The 16628-nt window shown below is 36.3% G+C and overlaps 1 protein-coding gene across 2 annotated transcripts in view; it reads left to right on the top strand.

The window, feature by feature from the left end:
• Positions 1-16628, top strand: part of kremen1 (kringle containing transmembrane protein 1) — a 60848-nt gene that overhangs the window by 37444 nt on the left and 6776 nt on the right. For both annotated transcript variants that reach the window (XM_058776400.1, XM_058776399.1), the window contains exons 3-7: positions 2111-2202; positions 14475-14599; positions 15677-15830; positions 15995-16104; positions 16218-16440. In XM_058776400.1, coding sequence (XP_058632383.1) covers positions 2111-2202; positions 14475-14599; positions 15677-15830; positions 15995-16104; positions 16218-16440 — 704 coding nt within the window. The remainder of the gene's footprint in view (positions 1-2110; positions 2203-14474; positions 14600-15676; positions 15831-15994; positions 16105-16217; positions 16441-16628) is intronic.

Genomic DNA, 16628 nt, shown 5'->3' with positions numbered 1-16628 from the left:
TTCAACTCCAAACAGGTGTCTTTCCTGAACAGGAGAATACATTATTCAAAAAAGCTATGCAAAGTAGCCATTATATTTGACTGAGTCATAATGAAAATCCCATCAGGCTGGAGGGGGTTGTCGATCTTGACTGTCGAAATACACACTCGGCTCCAAAGCCAGACTGGTTTGTTAGCAGGCCAGATCTCATTCTCCTCAACAGAAAAGAAAAAAAAAAAAGGAGGGAAAATGGGAGATGTTTAGCTGACTCCAACCTAAGGTTAAGTTTCTCCGGACACAAAAAAGAAAGCACATGAAAAGACGCTTCACTCAATACACTTGCTTGTTGTAAAGAGAGAAGAAGAGAAGCTGGAAAGTGTTTTTGATAGGGGAAGAAAAGACCGTGGCACGCCCTTTTGATTCCAGCTCACAATGGCTGAAATCAGATAGCTGTCGCCTCAGGGTCGAGCTCGAGATGTTGCATTGTGACTCCTAAAAGACTAGAAGAATAGCTTTTCTCGCAATTATCGTTGTTTCTGACGGCGCTGACTCCCGTAGCAGGGTTCGCTCAGACTTTTTATGTTGAATGTTCGGTTCACCAAGTACTCAACCAATCACTGCCTCGTCTGGCTGTGCGCTTGTAATCAATACCCTGTTTGAAGGCTTTTTGGGGTTTGGGCATCAGGGTTTAAAGTACACACCGGAGAGCTTAAAGGGGTTTTGAAGCAGACAAAGCTCCGCAGGTCACTGTCTGGAAAGGAACAAAGCCCTTCCCCGGGCATTCGCGCAGACGCCGACGTGGAGGTGGACATGCTTGGATGGACGGGGCAGGGGAGAGAAAGAGGCTCAATAAAGCACATTGGTTCCCGCTGTGGGGGGGGGGGTTCTGTCTGACTGACAACCCTTTAAAAGGCTTTTCTCTTTAGTGACAGCTATGCTTGAACTAAATTATCTGTAGTAACTGACCAAAAGCAACGACTCTACAAACTTGACATTTTTTCAGTAGCGTGACAATCTGTTTTTTATAGTAGTGTTGCTACTTTTTCACAAGAAGCTGCACTACTGTTTGGTGAGAAAATTAATATTTTTATTCAGCAAGGATTCATTAAATTAATCAAAATCGACAGTGAGGTCATTTATAATGTTACAAAAATATATAATTTCAAATAAATGCTGTTCTTTTGAATGCTCAATTCATCAGAGATCAAAGAAAACAATGTAGCACAGTGTAACAATGTAACATATTAAGCAGCGCAGCTGTTTTCAACATTGATAATCATCAGAAATGTTTCTTGAGCAGCAGATCAGCATATTAGGATGATTTCTGTGGCAATGAAAAGACTGGCGTAATGGTGCTGAAGATTCAGCTTTGAATAAATTACATTTTAAAATACATTTCCATAGAAGACAGTGATTTAAAATTGTAACGATATTTCACATTATTACTGTTTTTATTGCATTTTAAATCAAATAAATGCAGCAGGATAAGAGACTTCTTTCAAAGACATTTAAACATTATTTAAACATGCTATTTTAATGTCATAGTATATTGCATTATATTATGTAGAAGGTCTCTTTTTCTCAGATAGTGTTGTGTAGTTTGAATCCTTTTGGCTCGTTCAGAGAGATCATTTTAATGATCTGGTTGTTAAGCAGTGATTCATTTGAATCATCAGCGAGTTGCACGGTTTGTCACTCTATATAGTTATATAGAAAAGGTTGTTTAATTTACTGTTGAATGGAAAGTAATATAATAATTTTGTTTTCACACTAAATTATATGATAGTTGTTTGTTTGCCAGTTAGATACAGGCAAGTTATACAATCTGATAATTATGTAATATAAAAAAGTATGCCCCTTAAGGATACTGTATAATTATTTTTGAACACTTGAATGAATAATTCAGTGATTCACCCATAAAGACAAGTCATTTGTCGCCAACGACTGCTGTCACGATGTAACACTCAGAAAGAGTTACTTAAAATCAAATCAAAACAGTAAAGTTTGTTAGTAGCCTCTATTGTAACAAATTTCTTATTTTAAAAGGGGAAATGTTGTTGAACTGCTTTAGCTCAAATAGTGTGTGGTTTCAAAGTCGCAGTGATTTTAACAGTCTGTCTTTCTTTCACAGGAACCCAGATGGAGATGTTCGGCCGTGGTGTTATATCGCAGATCTCGAGGACGGAATCTACTGGAAATACTGTGATATTCCGACCTGCCAAAGTAAGCATTAACATAGAAAATAGCATCGAAACTATAACGAACAATGAGCACAAGTTAAATAAGGAACTAGGCCAAAAAATTTGAAGTTCCCATCATCTGGATTATGAAAACTAATATGCAAAACCGCATTTTTGGAATGGACTCTAATTGCTCCATCAGAAATCACACTGTCCCAGCATGCACAGATACGTTTGTGGTGCTTGTCATCACTTGATGTTTTTGCGTTCTCCACCCAGAGATCGTATACAAGAGTCTGTGTGTGTATTGTGTTTACAGCAAAGCATTAGATTGATAATTAATTTGTCTTAACCTGTATTCAACATTGTTTCATATAATCAGTGCAGAGTTTCTTTCTTTCTTTCTGTTTCTTTCTTTCTTTCTTTGTATTAGTGAATAAGTCTTTCTGTGTGTGTCTCGCGGGCATGTATGTGTGTGCATGTGTATACGAGTGCAAACTCATTTTCCTGTCAGTCAGATTTGTATAATCCCACTAAGTGTGTTTTCTACTGTACTGGCAGAGAAACAGAATGTGTGTGTGTGTGTGTGTGTGTGTGTGTGTGTAATCTGATAGCTCCTCAGTTTCATCTCACTAATCACACCCCATAAACAAGAGCTGACACATATATCACAGGATGGGTAGAATGTGAATACAAAACTGAACAGTTGTGTCATACACCAGAAAACAGTCTCAGTAGTTAGAGCTCAATCTGAAATTCTCCCTGCATATCATTCATGACAAGTAAATGCATAAATTAGGGCGGTCAATTTGACATGTTAATTTAGCTCAGTTAATTAGGGGAAAAAATTTAATGACCACTGGAGAAATTCATGCTTGATGTACCACTTAAATTGTTTCAGGGGTCCATAGTTCCAAGTTCAATAATATGATGCAAACAAAAGTGTGGCTGTGAGGGATGGAAAGTATAGTCTGTTCAAAATGTCATTTTGTTTTATGATCCTACAGTAATTCATATCTAATTTTCATTTTCATTTTCATTATTAATTTAATTTAATTTAATTTAATTTAATTTAATTTAATTTAATTTAATTTAATTTAATTTAATTTAATTTAATTTAATTTAATTTAATTTAATTTATTTAATATTTAATTTATTTAATATTTAATTTATTTAATTTTTCATTTAATTTAATTTATTTTATTTTGAAAGACTTACACTGTCATTCAAAGGTTTGAAGTAAGATTTTTTAAAGAAATTAATCATTTTCAGCAAGGATGCATTAAATTGGTCAAAAGTGACAGTAAAGACTTACAAAGCATTTCTATTTCAAATAAATGTTGTTTTTTACTTTCTATTGGTCAAAGAAAGAAGAATCCTGAAAAAGTTGTATCAAAGTTTTAAGAAAAATATTATTATATTATATTATAAGAAAAAGTTTAGAAAAACACAACTGTTTTTAATTGATTATAGTAAGAACATAGTATGAAAATGTTTCTTGAGTATCAAATCAGCTCAAAGAATGATTTTTCTAAGGGATCATGTGACACTGAAGACTGGAGTAATGACGCTGAATGTTCAGTTTTGCCATCACAGGAATAAATCTCATATATTATATATATAAAATATATTAAAATAGATAACAGTTATTTTAAATGGTAATAATTTTTGACAGTATTACTGTTTTAATAAATGAATGAATGAATGAATGCAGCTTTGGTTAGCATAAGAGATTTAAACATTTAAAAAATAAAAACTTTTCAAGATTTCATTGGCTGAATGTTCAACTACACGGATGAACACTATACTAAAAAAAAACGCAATTCTATTCCTACCATCCTATGTGTTTTTCAAAACCTTTCATATTAACCTAAAAATCATTGAGAAACTGCACAGCAACTTTCTCACAACATTTTCTTCAGAAAAATCTAGTTAAGATTGTTAGGTTAAGGCCATCCATCCAGGCCTGCTTCATTTAAGGCCTGCTTCTCGAAGTTTTATAGCCCATCTCTGGGTTGCGATGCGTGACTTTAGCTTAATTTTCCTCCTTCATCTCCAGTTGCACAAATAAGAGCCGTACTCACTGTCCGGCACAATTACACTCACTGACCCATTTCCCAAAAGTGCCATACACACATTAATCTGTCTGGATGCCTCTTATCTCTGTGCCTGAGTGGAGCTAACAAAGCCCACCCAACTAATGCCCCTCTAGGCTGAGACTGTCTTCAATGGCAGGCAAATTTAGGACAGCTTTTGTCACAGCCAGTTGTCTTCTGTGTTAGGCTCACTGATTTGAGTCTGGTTCACCGTAAATGTGTTTGTGCTTGTAACCCATCTGACTTTTTTCATGTCCCAGATTCCCGTCAGCTCTCAGGGCATCGCCCATATCAAATACAGCCCTCCACATGCTCCCGTTTCGGCTTGGATATCGTTAGATGGGTCTTGGGTCTCGGGTGGTACCTTATAGCCACAATGCCCACAGTGTTGGCGATGAAAGCAAGGCGATTTGTTGGACTTTTTAGCTCCGGGCGGTCGTTATGCATTAAAATCAGAAAGCAGTCAGCACAATTGTAGCATCACAATCGACACGCGTACACACACCTGAGGCTGTTTCCCTATTTGTTACGTGGGATGAAAGAACAGAATTTACCCCGATCTCCATTAGGCACGCTGTCAAGTGCAAAATGACACTTATCTTTGCAGTAGATATGAGAGAGGTAGATTTTCACCCTTGTTTGTTCTATTTAGGTGTTGTTTTGTTGTCTGAATAACAGTAACCTGTCTTAGAAGTCTTATCATGTTAACCATTTGTAGACTTATTGTCTCTTTTACCAACACACACACACACACACACACATGCATATTTATGTATTGTTTCATAATATCAAGAAAAAGGATAACTACATAGGACTTCTCGTCTATAATGGAGGGGCTTAATGTTTATGCCGATACACTGAAAAACATTTACATTGTTACAATTTTCACTCAGAAATTGCTAGTAAATTTCACAAAGAAATGGTGGTTAATGCACTGAATATATGACACTTTGATTTAGAAAGAGTGAAATGCTATTTTCTGGTAACAGTTTCATTTACAACTTCGAAAAAGTATTTTTACAGTCTGGCACTGATTCGGATCACTCAATGTGCAGATTAACACGATGGGACATGTTTACTTTCACTCTGCGCTCTTTTATAGTAAGCAAATATTCAGTGAGTGGGTTTGGTGCCAAATAATTGGGATGGTTAACAGTCAAGTGAGAGTCATAAGAGAACCGGCTGCATTCCTCACGGATAGTTTATTTCCTTAAAGTGAACAACAACAGCACATGTTAAAGTAAACCTGTCTTTAATCAACGTTCATGCTCAGCTATCGCTCACAGGTGTGTGTGGTGATTGGTTATGCTTGGATTTGCTCTTTAACGTCCCACGATTGATTGGTTTCAGTGCCACATCGACACTAACAATTCCGGTTTTGCTCTCTGGTTCCATTAATGATATCCGACAATACATTGGTCGCACTGTATACTTATGATTCCCTAAAAAAACAACAACTCATAAGCATCTTTTGTTCAGGAACTGAAAAAAAAAGCAACTCATAAGAGTCATTCGAGAATCAGTGGGCTTCAGTGGTTGGGCTGTATGTTGTTGATTCCCAAAAAAATACTCACTTTTAAGAGTCAGTCGCTCAGCATTTAGACTGCACTGGTTGTGCTGCATGTTTTTGATTCATCATTGCATGTGCAGTTCGAATTCAGATCTTTCAATCGTAATTTTTCCTTCAAATGCACACACAGATATGGTCATATGAATTCCCTCCAATCTATCATGACACCATTTATCTCACGAGTGACTAATCAGGCTGATGAAATACATATAATGGTTCTTAATACCTGATCCTTCATCTTCATTAACAACAGCAAAGCGCAAATGTCTGTTTTTTCTTCCCCCACGCAGCAGATGTTAATGAACCCTCTTGTGTTTTGGGAGATCAAAGACAGGTGCTGTTTTTGCACCTCATGACCCAAGGCAGGTCCAGCGAGGGATGAGCGATGCAGCTCTTTTCACTGTTCATTCCTGCTGTTTCACTCATCTGGCCTCTGAAAACACTTTAATTATGCTGTTTCTGTTGAGAACGCCTCCCTCAATCTTTAATTAAGCATGCAGTCGCTCCCCGAAGGCCGTGGCGGTGAAAAGCATTGATCTCGGCTTCAATTGTGTCGTAACACGGCCTCAGGCACGACGAGTGCAATGTGCCCGCCACCTTGCAGATGCACGGCATGGGAAAGTCTGCCGTGAAGTTGCGCAGCAGGGCTCATGTGTCCCCTGTTAAGGGGCCTTTTGGTGTTGTTTGTGTTCCTTGCATGTCATAGATTTATACTCACTCAAGATGTTTGCAATGACCCCGTTGACTTGTTCCTTTGATTCTCACTTTCTCTCTCTCCCAGTGTAAATCTCAGTTGCTAAATGTATGATAGACGCACAGGTCATGGGTAAAGTGCGGCATAACACAAACAAAAGCTCAGTCAGAAACGCTTGCCTCATAAACAAAGCTACACTGTCAAATTCCCCTGAGCAGAAAATGAAAGCATATTAATAGTCTGTTTTTTATGGAATCATCCACAACATCAACAAATTAATTTCACTCCGAAGCAGATCCAGCTGTCGTAATGTAAAAAAGGGAACAAAAGTTAAACCAAAACACATGTACTCTGGGCTGGGTAAGTGTGTCTGTAACAGGAGGGAGCCTGCCAAAACAGGAACACAGCTTTAGTATCTGAATTAATGACAGACAAGCAGATCCAAAAGCAGAAAAGAGGATGTGAGGACTCTTTTGAATGATTTACCAACAAATCAGCAAACCCCAGACGCTTAATATAGTCATTTTATAGGTGTTTTACACCAAACTGTGAAGTTCAGCACTAAAACTAGATAATTGCTGGTGTTTAAAAACCCTCCTCTACCCATAATGCACTGCGTTTCCCTGAAGCGGTGTTCATACTGACAGCAACCGGAAATCATTTTCGATGTGAAATAATGATTTGAAGCAACACGAAGTGTAGGTGTTTGTAGCAATGTGTCAAAGTTGAAGAAAGTTTGACTTGATGCATATGAGAAGCAATGGGATGCGGAAGTTTATTTATTTATTTAGTGAATTTTGAGAAAATAAATGTTCGTTAAATTCAAAATGTAAAAAAAAAAAAAAAAAAGATGTAATTCACATGAAGTTGTTTCCATCAGTGCGGCAAAGTTGAAGAAATCTGAACTTTGTGCAAATGAGTAGCAAACAAATGAGTTTTGTGTGAATAAATGTTCACTAAATTCAAAATGTGATTTTATTCTTTAAAATATTCTATTAAAATGTATTATTAATGATGGCATTATTTAAAATGCATTATTGCAAGTAATAATGGCTGATATTATTTTATCTGTCATCAAGCATCCTGATCCCTAAATATCAGTATCAACATTGGCTATAAAAAAATAAATAAACAGTTGGTAGAAGTTTGTGATCAGTTTCACTATTCTATATGACTTGTATCTGGCCATAATAAAAAGCGGCGGGCATTCCAAGATTTTGATTTATTCATTGATACTGTCAGCCCACCAGTGTTAAAGCTTCAAGCAATAGCAACGCCTACTACAATCAACAATACAGCAACTAAGTGACCTGCAACAATAAAGCGGCTGTCAGTGTGAACGCCTCTTGAGAGAACGAGGTGTTGATACGAGCGTACATGTGTTAATGAATTTGTGTTGCGACAGCCAGAGGAATACGTCTGTGGAACAAACCTGTTGTTGTGGTGAGAGGTAGTCTTATGTGTGGGCTTGTCTATGTGGACTATACAAAATTAGACTGTTAATAATGTTTTCTTAATAATCTGTTTGGGCTTTATTATTTCAGTAAGTCAACACGCTGTGAGCTGGCACAATCAGATGCCTGTGGAAAATGAGAAGCCACACACAAACTCTGTTCCAGGTTTTTTTAGCTTCTGAAGATGTATATGCTTTACATGATGAATGAAACTTTGACATTATTTATGGAAAGTGTTGACATTTTCCCCTTTTCCAGTTCTACCTGGTGTATTTATGCATCCAGGAGTAGTAGCCATGTCTGATTCATGAATGAATCATTTTTCTGATTTAGATTCGTTTCAAAGAATCAGTTGACTGGATTCACAACATTGGTCTATACACTCTCAGAAATAAAGGTACAAAAGCTGTCACTGGGGCGGTACCTTTTCAAAAGGTACATGTTTGTACCTAAAGGGTCCATTTTGGTACCTTAAAGTACTTAAAGTGTACATATTTGAACCTAATAGGTACAAAAGTGTACCTTTTGAAAAGGTACCGCCCCAGTGACAGCTTTTGTACCTTTATTTCTGAGAGTGTAAGTAATTAATTAGATTTAGAATATAATGTGTATATAAATTACCATTCAAAAGTTTGGGATTTTTTCAAATGTTTTCGAAAGAATCTCTTTGTACTCCAAGGCTGCATTCATTTGATGAAAAATACATTAAAATCAGTAATATTGTAAAATATTATTATATTTTAAAACAACTGTTTACTGTTTTAATATATATATATTATTCCTTTGACGGCAAAGCTGAATTTCACCTTCAGAAATGATTCTAATATGCAGATTATTTAGTGAAAATTTCTATTTACATTATTACTTTTACTCACTATATTACTCTGAGATGTATTTATTATGCATTTATATTTAAATAATAAATGCATTCATATTTTCGCATGACAAAACATTTATGATACTGTTATGGTGCTTTTACACCATTTTTGAAGCGTGAGATCCCTATTCATTGTTGCTACGTGGAAAACAGCGACCGGCACATTATTGCAATTTCTCCTGCTGCGCTCTATGGAAGAAAGAATGCCATGTGGGTGAATAAACATGGTGAACAAATGATGCCAGAATTTCAATGTTTGGCTGAGCTATCCCTTTTAAAATTCAGCAAGTCAGACTGTCTTATTAGCAATAACAAGACGTCTCTTTATTATTTCACCCCCTCTCCCTCAAGTGTATCTCGGCTCTCGACTAAAAGTGTTCCTGGCAGAGTCTGCAGGGTGTGGCACAGAAAAGAACTTATGAATGTATTTTGGAAAAAAAAAAACAAGAAACACCCACAATCCTCTGCAAAAAGAAAGAGGAAAAAACGCACCCCAGATGTCATCTGAATTTATGTCTGTAATTACCTTATTTTAATAACACTGAGAGAGAATGAAAGAGGGAAAGAGAGAGGCCCTCTCAGACACGCTTATCCTCTGTTTCTGCCAAGTGAATTTGCCAAAGAGTGCAGCGTTTGATGTTGTTGTGTTTGTTATCTGGGTGTTTCTTTCCTTCTTCCTTTTGTCAGTCTCTCTCTCCCTCGGCTTTTGAAAGCCATTATGTCTGCCGCTCCGCTTCAGCAGACTTGTGACACGTCTATCACTCTTGCGTCACCCCCATAAAGCCCTGCAATAATGAAAATCTAAATTGTGAAAAGCACGGATGACTCACCGCAGCTGAGATATGATGTGCGATATAAGGCCAGAGACCATCGGTTCTGCTCTGAACAATATCGCTGCTTCTAGAGCGCTTAAGAGAGCTCTAGAGTCTTCAGAAGAGGTTTATTGGGAAAAGCAGACAGCTGGTGGCCTTGTGATGAAGCATCTGGGCTTGAAATGGAAAGTTATCGATAAGTGTGTGACACATGTGCTTACAAAACTGTAACGGACTGGTCACTTCAACACATTTATGATTTGCACATCAAATCTACCGTAAATGGAATTTGTGAATGAGATTTGGTTAAAAGAAATACTGTATTTCTGTATACTGTGTCTCTCTGTGGTTGCATTAATTGATTTGATACTTCAGAATTTGAGGTTATGAATATCAGCTTTTAACCTAGTATTAATTATTCTGCTGCATAATTAAAATATTTTTTCTTCTTCTTTTTTTCCTCTCTTTTTCACCTCCCTCTCCCTCTCTCTCTCTCTCTTTTTTTTTTTTTTTTGTATTTTTCTATATCCGATTATAGGATTTATTCATATTTAATATTAGCTTTTATTTTTATATTTTCAGTTTTCATTTTTATAATTTTTTTAATATTTCTATTTGGCTTTAGTTTTTATTTTAATTTTTGTTTTAGTTAGTTTATTACTTTAGCTTATTTTATTTTAGTTCTAATTTTTATTCGCATTTTTTTCATCCAATATTTAAATTTTCTTCTATTTCAGCTTCATTTCAAATAACAAAAACATAACGTTTGTACTTTCTGTACAATTTCTACAATTTGTAATTTTGTTTTTGTACTTTTGCAATCATTTTTATTGCATTTTTTAAAATACTTAATCCATTAAAAATTATTAAGCTAACTTTACAGCTCTGCTTATAATATGAATATGTCCCTAACATTTTTCAAAAGATTGGAACTTAGCCATTGAATGAAATTGTAATCTGATGTGTTTTTCAAAGTGTTACGCTCTATAACCTGTACATCAAGGTAAAGTGAGGTTTTTTCTTTCTTTGTTAGTTGTCATTTAGCGGATAGTTTTCCTCTGAAGTGATTTACGGTAAACTAACTCAGGTGCCTTGCTCAAGGGCTCGATTGTGATTGTCATCAGTGTTCCTGAGCAATCAAACCCGCAACGTTAAGAAAACACAGAATAGATATTTCATCATGGGCCTGCACAGCATCAAATATCACAGAGTGTTTTTGTGAAGCCTTTAATAATTTTATGCATTTCAGCAGTGGAACCAGCCACATTCCCAACTGTGTTTAATTTTTTGACTCCAATTCTTTCCGTGTTGAGATGCAGATGCAGGCCTGGCTGTAAAAAAAAATGTGTTGCATCTTTCCATTGTGAACGTGTGTGTTTCCTGAAAGCTGTATCTGGGCGCGAGCCAGTCTAAACGAGCCACATTAGCACACGTAATGCCAGCCGAGCATCTTATAAAATCTTCAAATTCCACTCTACACTTTGAAGTCAATTGCATTACTTTTAAAGCATGGATATGTGCAGTTGTTACCCTTGTTCGGCACGACTTTACTGCACTTCTCTTTTGAAGTTTTCTGAGGTAAGTTAACTAAAGAAACATGGCGTTGCCTAAAAACAGCAGCTGTGTTGGTGAAAGAGATGAGCCCTTTCTTGTGCATGGGGGAAGCAAACCGTGTGCGTGATGAGAGGTTAAGGACAGATAAATTGATGGTAAAGTACAATCGCTCTGTCAGAAGCAGAAGACCTGCACTCTTTAATCTTGCATGAGCCCTGGAGAGCAGAATGTCCTGCTTTCAAGTTCAGAGCTATTGCCATTGAAAGAAAGGCCAAGAGAAATTCTCTCTTTCCTCCTCTTCTGCAGGCATGCGAGAGTGAAAAATGAGATTCTGTTCTCTGTAAAAGCATATCAGTGTAATTAAGGCTTTTGTCCTCTATCTAACCATCATAATTACATGCAGTCTTCCATTTAATTTCCACCCAGAAATTCCTGGCTGGCAGCAATGGATCCTCTTCGGATCGAGTCCGTGTTTGACTCAACACAGCTCATGTGGACATCGTTGCAGATTTAGGAGGGGGAGGAACGCGTTGCGCTGCAGTTTTTTGTGGTGGTTTTTTACACTCTGATTAATGAGAGGAACAGACTGTGGATTATATTGTACATGTCTGTGTTTAGACAAGCAGCGAAGTTGTGGGGTTTGCACAGTCTTTGTCTGTTGAACTCTCCTTATAGTCTGGCCAACATTTTGAATAATACGTTTACGTATAAAGGAACACAAATTTCTTTACTCTTTCGAAATAAGAGCCTAATTTTGCACATTTCATACTACTGTGTAGTACAATCAGCCAATCAGAGCAAATGTTGAGCTGAATTATTTCGGACCGGTGAGATTTCACTGAGGGCGGCGCTACCGAGCGTGACATAAAACTCCCTCCTTAATCCACACAGACGTCTTATGAATACTAAGCTGGAAAAATGAATAATGGAGAATATTTCAAGGTACTGACATCACAGCGGCATTAATAAGTACATTCATATGCAACTGAATGTTACCAGAGATTGCCTTTTTTTCAAATAAATTGCAAACTTTCTATTCATCAAAGAATCCTGAAAAAAAAAAAGTATCATGGTTTCCACAAAAATATGATGCAGCTTTTTTCAACATTGATAGCAGTAAGAAATATTGGTAGCACTTTACTTAAAGCCTTTATTTATAATGCATTATAAAGGGTTATTAAAGGGTATAATGCATTATAATTATTCATAATGTGTGTTGTAATACAATATATTAATACATAACTGAATTTAAAACGCGTAGTGTAACAATTAATTGATAAGTGTTATAATGTATCAACTGTGGTTACAATTATTCATGAGATTGTACATGCATTATAATGTGCATTACAAGACATATTTAATTAATGCCTTAAAACTACTTTTATAATGCATTATACATAAAGGCTTTAAGTAAAGCGTTACCAAAATATTTCTTCATGTGACACTGAAGACTGGAGTAATGGCTGCTTTACCGTCACAGGAATAATTCCTACATTTTAAAATATAGATATACTCACCCGGATATTATTGTCACAATATTACTGTTTTTACTTGCAGCCACGTTGAGTATAACAGACTTCTTTCAACAACATGTAAAAATATTAGCAACCCCAAAAACAGTAGTGTGTGTGTATATAGAAATATTTCTTAAAGGTACAGTGCAGCCTTTTTAATTTTAAAGGTGTAAAATGGCCATGTGTTTTGTATCAGGGAATTGTACACTGCAAATATGATTTTCTTAGTATTTTTGTCTTGTTTTCAAGTATAAATATCTAAACATTTTTGAATCAAGGTGCATTCACATGACAAGTAAAATGACTTTATATTAAGTCTTGTTTTCTAAACAATTTAGAAAATTATCAAAATTTTGCTAGTTTTTGCTTAAAACAAACAAAAATATCTGCCAGTGGGGTAAGAAAAATGATCTTAATTCAAAGGCTAAACAAGAATATTTTTCTTGCCCCATTGGCAGATATGTTTGCTTGTTTTTAAGCAAAAACTAACAAAATTTATATATATATATATATATATATTTTTTTTTTTCTTCAGAAAACAAGACATAATATCTTAAAATAAAATAAATGCAATTTTTAGATATATATACTAGAAAACAAAACAAAAATACTAAGTAAGAAAATCATTTTTTTTTTGCAGTGCAACTAACAGATTTTGAGAGAAAATGTAAATGTTTATAGTTTATATGGAGATGAGCTTCACTGTCACGATCTGTCGTAGTAGTTCATCTGTGTGTGTGTTTTGACTGTGTGAACTTGATTATTGAATTTTTCCTGCTAGAATTTCACTGTTCATCAAACAGCATCAAATATTTCAGTAAACACTTCTCCACAGACGCAGAGAGGCAGAATGTGTGTGTGTGTGTGTGTGTGTGGCCTGAGTTGGCCCCAACGTGTATCCCTTTGAAAACAAAACTTTTCTTTGTATCCAGCGAGCAGAACGAGGCCTGTGCGAGTACAGACTTGCTCCGAGATGAGTTCTGGAGTGTCTGAGAGGGTTCTTTTAATCCTTATCACCAGTCTGCAATCAAACCTTTCACTATTTAACCTACACCGTCATCTAAATGATCTTCAGAACTGTTCTGATAGAACAGATACACTTACGTTCACACAAACAAATCCCAATCATCCATTCATGTTGTGCATGAAAGGCATGTATGCGTGTGCTGGATGCGTTTTGAATGGTTTTAGCACATTGCTATGCAGTCGCTAGTTTTTTCTGGGCAGTTGCTTGGTGTTTGCACTCCCAAGTTTCTCCATGCTGAAAAAACCCTTGGCCTAAACGGACTTGCTGGCTTAGGATGCTTGGTGTCATCCGTGGCACTGACATGGACTTTAAGACATTTTCTAGATTCCAACACCCTCTCTTTCTCTTTTTTTTTCCTGACCTCTGTGTTCTCTCACCCTGAGACCTCATTCAGTTCATTATTAACAAAACCCCCAGAATCCATCTGTGCATTCCCTTAGGATGAGGTTTAGTCACACACGGCGCTCACCATTCTCACACTGTTCGGGCCATGCATGCCGTTTTAATCATAGTTCATAAAACACCTCAGTTTTTAAGACACGTTTCCAGACGATTTACCGGCAGAGAGAAGTTAATGATTTGCAAGTGTTACTGTATTGAATTATGGCTGATGTTGCTATTTTTTTACATGGACCCCAATATGCCTGTGCCATGTTTTCCAGTGAGATATATAAGTTTTATTTTTTTTAAATGAATCTCCCTGTCTTTCTCCTTCAGTGCCTGGTAACCTGGGCTGTTTTAAGGACAGCGGTGATCCAACACCTTTATCTGGAGGCTACCAGACCTCCAACAAACTCACCATTCAGAACTGCATCAGCTTCTGCCGCAACCAAAGATACAAGGTACAAATCCCACCATGGTTATTATAACACCTTTTACTTCAGTTACTTTAGGTGTCTTAACGTCTCAAACCTGACTGCATCCAGGTTCGTTTAATATTAATCGATGTTTTGCCACATGGATATAGGGTTGCACTTTACTTTAAGGTGTCCTTGTTACAGTGTAATTATGCATTTAAGTAATATTAATTAACTACATTTACTTACTATATGGTTAGGGTTTGTCTTAGGGTTACCTGCTACCTTTACTGTTATTATAATAGTAAGTACATGCAACGTGTAACAAGGAGACTGTAAAATAAAGTGTTACCAATAAAGAATTCAATTCATGCTTGGTTACATATGTACTTTTATTAGTTACTTCACAAAAGTTTTTAATGCAACTCATCCAATCAGATTTTATAGCTAAAATGATTTTATAATGATTTGATCATTTTTTCAGAAAACAAGACATATTGTATATGTACGACTCATACATGATACAAGTCATTTTACTTGTAAAAAAATGCACCTTGATTGAAGATATGTATAACTAGAAAGCAAAACAAAAATACTAAGTAAGAAAATCATTTTTTCAATTCAATTCAATTCAAATTTATTGTATAGCGCATTGCAAAGCAGCTTTACAGAAAATGTAAGTTTGTACATTATATTTAAGAGTAGCTTATCAGTGGTGACGATGTCAAGTTGATATGCATTTTTTGCTGTGTATCCCTTTAAAAATGACAAAAGCTTTAACTAAAAATAAAATGAAAGATATAAAAACTGATTCAAAATAATAAATATTCAATATATTTTTTAAAAAGTGTATTGATATACACGCTTAAAAATAACCTTTTCCCTGGAATAGTGATTTTTGTCCTGACTTACTTGATCTATTTTTTTCACACTTAATGAAATGACTCAACAAAAAACAAATGAAAAAGAATCAATATTTGTTCTAGATGTAATCATGTGCATCTGCTTGCGTGGGAAGAAATCAATAATATATATTGTATTTGGCTTGCTTTTTGCACCGTTGGATTGCCCTGGCATGAGAGAATTATGATTCCTGATTATTTGTGGATTATTTTCTTCCAGCTTGCCGGTATGGAATCAGGCTATGCTTGTTTCTGTGGCAACGACATTGATTACCATCGTCACGGTGACGCTCCGAGCACAGAGTGTAACCATGTGTGTTTTGGAGATCACACTCAGCCATGTGGAGGCGACGGGCGCGTCATAGTCTTCGACAGTACGTTTTTTACAGTCTTATTATCTGTGCAAAGGAAAGTTAAGGATGCTGATGATCGTCTCATCCTCACAAATCTAGTTCTAGGTTGTTAAACAAAACCCTGTCATTTACCCTCTTCCTTTCATTATTTAGTAAAAGCTGAAGCTGTCACTTTTCTCCCATAGCAAAAGTAGGTGCTTGTGGGGGAAACTACACATCGCCCTCCGCAGTGATCTACTCTCCTGATTTCCCGGACAAATACAAACCTGGCAGGGTCTGCTACTGGACCATTCAGGTACAATTAATGCTTTAATATCCTAATGGAGAGAGAGCTTGCCCGAGCCAAAAGTCATAATGTGTATCTGGAATACTGATAGCTGTCTCATCTTTGTCATGTCGCTCCTCCAGGTTCCAGGTGCTTCTGTCATTCTGTTCAACTTTACTTTCTTCAACATCGTGGATCAGACTGATATGGTGGAGCTGTTGGATGGCTTCTCCAATCAGGTGGTGGCGCGATTCGATGGCCGCAATCCACCGCGGGACATCGTGAACGTCACTGCAGACTTTGTCATTTTGTATTTTTACTCAGACAGGACAAACGAGGCGCAAGGATTTTCTGTTCTTTATCATGGTGAGGCTTTGTTTTGAGTTAACATTTGACTGTCTGCTTATATGCAGTACGGTCATGTCCCTGCAGATGTTACAAAAAAAATGCAAAACATTTTTTGTAATTAATACATTTATTCAGTAAGGATGCATTAAACAGTTTTTTTTATTATTCCTGAGCAGCAAATCAGCATATTAGAATGATTTCTGAAA

This window comes from Onychostoma macrolepis, chromosome 05, assembly GCF_012432095.1.
Source record: "Onychostoma macrolepis isolate SWU-2019 chromosome 05, ASM1243209v1, whole genome shotgun sequence".
NCBI classification, from domain to species: domain Eukaryota; kingdom Metazoa; phylum Chordata; class Actinopteri; order Cypriniformes; family Cyprinidae; genus Onychostoma; species Onychostoma macrolepis.
The sequence above is the reverse complement of the archived record's forward strand: the minus strand, read 5'-3'. Positions and strand labels throughout refer to the sequence as shown.